Source organism: Eschrichtius robustus, chromosome 8, assembly GCF_028021215.1.
Source record: "Eschrichtius robustus isolate mEscRob2 chromosome 8, mEscRob2.pri, whole genome shotgun sequence".
In the NCBI taxonomy this organism is placed as follows: domain Eukaryota; kingdom Metazoa; phylum Chordata; class Mammalia; order Artiodactyla; family Eschrichtiidae; genus Eschrichtius; species Eschrichtius robustus.
Window position 1 is genome coordinate 84,212,498 of NC_090831.1, and position 6,000 is coordinate 84,218,497.

Below are 6,000 nucleotides of genomic sequence, written 5' to 3' on the forward strand. Positions count from 1 at the left end.
TCCCTGCTGCTGCGGCCTCCCACACACCCCGGGTGGAGGGCTCCTTGCTGGCATTCTCAGGTTTTGTTTGTCTTCTCTCCCTAGGGCTTTGTGGTGGCTGTTCTCTACTGTTTTCTGAATGGGGAGGTAAGATCCTGGCCTTCTTAGCAGTGGAGGTACAGCTTGCTGGGGAGCAGACAGGGCTGTGGCCTGCTGGGCGCACAGGGCTGATCCTCCCGACCTGGACTCTGCCAGACTCCCAGCACCTACAGGAGGGGGGCGGCAGCCGTGCTGGCGTCTCCTGACGGCCTCCACCCTGTGCCAGATTCCCTCCCACTTTGCCTGCTGTGCAGCTGAGGCCCAGCCTCCGGAGCCAAGCTCCCTCCATAAAGGCACCAACTGTTGAGTGCAGACCCACCTGGGGGGGCTCTCACCATAAGACACACCTTATGGCGAACTGAAAGTGAGGAAGGACAAGGCACAGGAAATGGTACATACAGTTTCTGAGGCTGTTGATGGGCAGGGGTGCTGAGTGGGGAACTATCCAAAGTTCAGCACTGCCCCCAGCAGGCCAGCCTGCCTGCCCAAACCCATCCCCTGTAAGAGTGAGACTTGAGGGACCCTGGGGAGCGGCTTGGAACCTTCTAGTAATGCTCCATTTCCAGGCCTGTTAGGGTGAGGCTTTTGAGCAGAGTGCAGAACAGATGCTGAGATGGGGATGGGGGCTGAATGGGTGGATGGCTTTGGAGAGCGGGCAGAAGTCATTGAACCAAGTGCTTGGGCCTTGGCTGGGTCACCATGGCAGGCTTCCTCCTCTTTTTGCATCTGAGAAATAAGATTAGCTCAGACCACCTACAGAAGGGTCAGATAAGGGTAGATATGGAGAGGCAGACAGGGCCCTGCAGGAAGTGGCTGGGAGTACAAGTAGCTTGTCAGGACCGACGGTGGAAGTGGGAGCTGGAACTGGAGGTGGAGGGTGCCTGCACCACACAAAGGTGCTGGCGAAGGGGGTGGGTACGTGGACACTGAAACTGGGCACGCCCTGCGCGCACCATGCTAAGAGCAACACGGGGGGCTCTTCGCCCAGAAGGGTGCTTTATTTAGTGATCCTCAACCCTAACGGCGTATTGGAATCCCCTGGGAAGCTTTAAAACATATGGGTGCCCTACCCCAGAGATTTGGATGTCATTGTTCTGGGGTATGGCCTGGGCATCTGGGTTGTTAAAAGCTCTCCAGGCGATCCTCATCTGTAGCCACCGTTAATGGGAGCGCCCGCCTGGGAGGGGCCCCAGGGCAGGCAGGCGGGCAGGTGAGGTGTGAGAGGGTGTCCGCCTAGAAGTGACCGCCCGAGTTGCCCCCCGCAGGTGCAGGCGGAGATCAAGCGGAAGTGGCGGAGCTGGAAGGTGAACCGCTACTTCACCATGGACTTCAAGCACCGGCACCCGTCCTTGGCCAGCAGTGGGGTGAATGGGGGCACCCAGCTCTCCATCCTGAGCAAGAGCAGCTCCCAGATCCGCATGTCTGGCCTCCCAGCCGACAACCTGGCCACCTGAGCCCACCCCGCCCCCTCCTCTCCTCGGAACAGCGGCTGGGGCTGCGGGTGGGTGGGCGCCGGCCCACGCGTGTTGTGCCTCTTCTCTCCCTTCGGGCCGGCCCTGGGCTGGGAGCCCAGCTCCCCGAGGTGGGAGAAGGATGCAGGGCGCAGATGGGTATTTCCCCTCCCCGTTTTGGCATTGGCCCCGCCCACCGTGGGCCCCTGGGCGTTGACCCCAGACATGTAAATACTCCTTAATTTCGGGAAAGTCATCCCATCCCTACCCCTCTACCTTGTGTCCCTGCTCACCTCAGGCAGGTCCCCAGCTCCACCCCACCCCGTCCCCACCAGCCTCAGTGATCGCCTGACCCTGTGTGGGAGGCCTTCTGAGCTGAGGCTGGTGACCTTGCTTTGGCGGATGTGGGGTGGGCCCTGCCCGACAGCCCCCCTGCAGTGTCTGACTCTCGGTGTGGACTCTTTGAGTCTACTCGCCACCCCGCGGCCCTTTTTAGGCCCGGCCCAGTCCCTGAGGCTGCCAGAGGTCCAGCTTGGAGTGCTTTTCGGTGCAGGCGAGACCCATGCTCACCCACCATCTTGGTGTCCAGGTGCCCAGTTCCTGGGTATCAGACAGTGGGAAAGCTCCAGGGCTCTTCCAGTCAGAGACTTCAGTTTGGATGTGGGGCTAAGGCCAGAGAAAGTTCTGGTGCTTTTCATTTGGCCCAAGAAATATTGCCAGGAGCCAGAAAAGTGGATGTGATTGGAATGGAGATGGAAAGAGTTTGGAGGGACCCATGGAAGAAGACCTTCACCACCTCCATTATTTTACCCCTGACTCAAGGTAGGCGGGGGTTCATCTGGTGGCCTCCCTTCTGTCCCTCCTGTCCCCAGGCATCAGTTGCAGAACGTTGAGAGGTGGATGCCTCAGAGAAACACTTCCCCAACTACACTCACCATATAGAGCCCCTAAGCCCTCCCCCTTCCCAGTTCCCCTTGAAGTCAAAGCTATGACTGGGATGAACCAGCCACCTTTCTGTGATATCAGTGAATCGCGAAGCACCTTACACCTCCATGTGCCCAGGGCCCAGGGCTCCCCTTCATTCCCCGCCCCCATGGACCACGAGGAGCCCCAGTCACCAGCTTTCTCTGGCTTGGGCTCAGCTACTGAAATTGGAGACCTCTGCAAAGACTTCCCTCTGTGTGCTTTAGACATTGAGTCAGCATGGATGCCAGGGTGTCCTAGGGTTTGGGAGGGGAAGCCACACCTGCCGTGCTTGTTAGCAGGGGCTGCTGATGGGAGGAGCGGCTGCACCCCAACTCCTGTCCTGGCTGCCCAGCCACAAGTTACCAGACCACACCCTAAGAACTTAAAATGGAGCAGAACCAGGTTCAGGGCAGGTGGAGGAAAGTGCTAGAATGCCATGGCCCATGTGCGGGGCCCACTTCATTTGTGTCAGCTTGTGGTGTTTCCAAGTGTATTTGTGGGCTTGTTTCACGGGCACGTTCTAGAACACTTGGAGAGTTTGGGAGGATGGGGAATGTTGCTTTGCTTGGTTTTATAAAGAGGAAGAGGCCCAGGGGACTCAGGGACGTGTTCCTGGAGAGGCCTTCGAAGTGGCTGGAGAAGGGCCTAGTGCTTGGTTTAGAGATAAGCCCCATGTCCAGTGAAGCACTGTGGACCCTGGGTCTTGGCTAAGCCAGAGAAGGACAGGGCCTGCTTCCCCTGCTCCAGGCACACACGGCGACTCAGGCTGGCCATGGAGTGTGTGGCGGCCTTCCCACCCTACACCTACCTGCCTCGTGATCTCCTTCCCTCTGTCTGGGAGCCACGTGTGTTGCATTTGAGGTCACACTACCTTGCACACGTGGCTTGCATTTGAGGTCCTTGCATTTGAGGTCCTGTTGGGAGACCTGAGTTGCTTGGAAGGACTCACAGGCTTGGATTCAGAGACACACAATCTGCCCCAGTTGGGCTCAGACTGCTGAGATAGTGGACACAGTGCTCCCTGTTCTGGGCCTCAGTTTCCCCATTCGTGACATGAGGCGACTTCTAGTGCTTCTCCAGGCTCTGTGCTTCAGTAATTCTCCAGTTCAAAGCCAAGGCGGGTAAAAGGGCGTGCATCATTGTTATGTGTATCATCTACGGTTCTGAAACGTCTTGTGTTTGTGTATGAGTGGAGGGAGGTTGGATGCTGTGTATTTTCCCTTTCTTAGAAATGGGACATCTGTCTCTTCCATTTGGACACCACAGTGAGAGAGAAGGCTCAGGCCAGGGACAGTTGGACAGGGCATGATGTGCAGACCCAGCTGTGTCCCGGCTGGGGCAGGGTGCCCCGTCTGGGTGGGCAATGGCTACCCCCAGATCCTAGGAGTGGTACCCTGAGTTTGGACCCTGTTTCTTCATCCTCACCCCACCAGCAGGTGTGCTTCACTGTGGAAGAAGAGGGTTTGATTTTATACATATATCATCACAAAATAGCAAAAGCAAAATCTACCCCGAATCCCCATGCCATGCTGCCCCCTGAGCTGTGGGCCTGCATCCTCGTAGAGGTTCCAGGTTCCTGTTGGTTGCCCTTTGTCTCTGAACAAATTATTGCCAGCCTTGTGAGCAGATGCACCCGATGTATTTTGAATGCTCCAGGAGGTTAGGCAGCTGTCCTTCAGGGTCACAGGCAGTGGGGGGACAGTATAAGGTCTGGGTACCACCCTTCCCTCTCTGACCTGTTTTTTCAAATCTGTAAAATGGGCAATAAGACTAGCTAGCTTTTAGAGCCCACTGTATCTCTGAGATTCTCGTCTAAACAATCAGCCATCTACTGGGAATGGGCCCCAGGCAAGGATTGCAGTATTCACCTGGACCAGGAACAGGTAGGAAATCATGCTGAGTAAGGAGGGGCCGAAGGGCCTTGGGAACGGTTGGGCTGGAGAGGAGCAGAGTTATCTGACTCCGTGTCTCTAGAAAGGGGTTGTTTTTGTTCTGTGCAATCCTAAGGGACAGAACCCACCCAGGGGAGGCCGAGTGTTCCTTGGGATGAAGAAATCTCTCATCCTCTGTCATGACTGTCCTGTCACGCGGTGTCAAGAGAGAGACTCTAGCCCTGGGGGAAATGGGACTCCAAGTCAAAGATGCTGAGCCTGTCAGGGAAACAGTGAGGGGTCAGAATGTGGGAATCGGGGTTCAGGGGCTCTCTGGCGGTCCCCAGCACGACAGACTTCATGACTTCCCACCGTGCCTGAGGCCAGGCCACGTTCTCTGTCTCAGTGGGCAGCTCCGTGACCCTCCTTGACATATCCGGGGGCCTGCAGTGATTCCTTCTCTAACCCACACCCCTCCTTGAACCGGCTTCTCTAGGGCATAGGGCCAGAGAGCTGGAGCCGGGGCCCAAGCCTTGAAGTACCCTCAAGTCCATTATCACCCACCTCCTTCATCTGACCCTCTCCCTTCCCAGAAGGAAAGCTACAAGAGGCTTCTTTGTAATTCTGTGAGTACCCTTGATCCACTCAAGGCCACTTCAGAGTGAAAGCAAGGAGTGCTTCGTCATCGTAAGTTCCTACTTGGGCCCAGTGACCATGGCTGCCTCTGGAAGAGCCCTGAGCTGGGAGCAGGGGACCTGGGCGTCTTCCAGCTTTGCCACTGATCTGTTGTTTGGCCTGGACTCCTTCATGTATCTTTAGGGAAACTCACAAAGTACTAGAGCTGGGAGGAAACTTGGAGATCTGCAGGTCAAACCTCCCCATCCGGCTGATGAGAAAACACAGACAGGTGGCCTTAGCACAGTGCCTGCACCATTTGGGGACCCAGTATGCTTTACAAACCTGAATGGGGAAATGGGCCTGCCAATATATGCCCCCCTGCACGTGAGCCAGAACAAGACACCCAATAAAGCTTCCGACCAGAAAACATTCAGCCTTGCGCAGGAGAAGGGCTCTGGTTACGGAGGTTGTCAGGACTCCGGACTGCAGGAGGAACAGTGGAGTCGGTGTGGTGAGGGGAGACCTCCGTTCTAGCCTGACTTGACCACCTGCTCTGTGCTCCAAGGCACAGAACCTCTCTGGGCCTCTGCTTCCTAATCTGAGAAATGGGTGGACGTGATTTTCAGTCTGCCCCACAGGTCAGGGGTAAGGTTGAGGTGAGATGCCCTTGTATGTGAAAGGGCTTTGGAAACTACACAGGTGTGAGCTGGTTACTGGGGTGAAGACCTCTGAAAGGGGGACCCCATGCTGTTTGTCAACTGCTTTGAGCCCTCCTGGGTTAACCTTTGCCCCATTTGTAAAACCACCAGCACTGGGGGGTGGAGGGGGAGGCCTGTGGGCTCTGATGGACACAGAATTCCAGGTTTATTCCCATTAGTTGGGCGTTTGTTCTTGGGATAGAATGAGGAGACTTCCATGTGGGTAATGTTAGTATTTCCATGCCACCCCCATGGGAATCCTTCAAGAATCTGGGACAACCCTCAAGTGGGCTGTGTGCCCATCTTTCTCCTTTTCCT

The 6,000-nt window shown here is 56.3% G+C and overlaps 1 protein-coding gene across 4 annotated transcripts in view; it reads left to right on the forward strand.

Moving 5' to 3' along the window:
- The window catches only part of ADCYAP1R1 (ADCYAP receptor type I), a 39,703-nt gene extending 38,171 nt beyond the window's left edge, over positions 1–1,532 (forward strand). For all 4 annotated transcript variants that reach the window (XM_068550026.1, XM_068550027.1, XM_068550023.1 and 1 more), the window contains 2 exons: positions 85–126; positions 1,344–1,532. In XM_068550026.1, coding sequence (XP_068406127.1) covers positions 85–126; positions 1,344–1,532 — 231 coding nt within the window. The remainder of the gene's footprint in view (positions 1–84; positions 127–1,343) is intronic.
- The last annotated feature ends 4,468 nt before the right edge of the window (positions 1,533–6,000 follow it).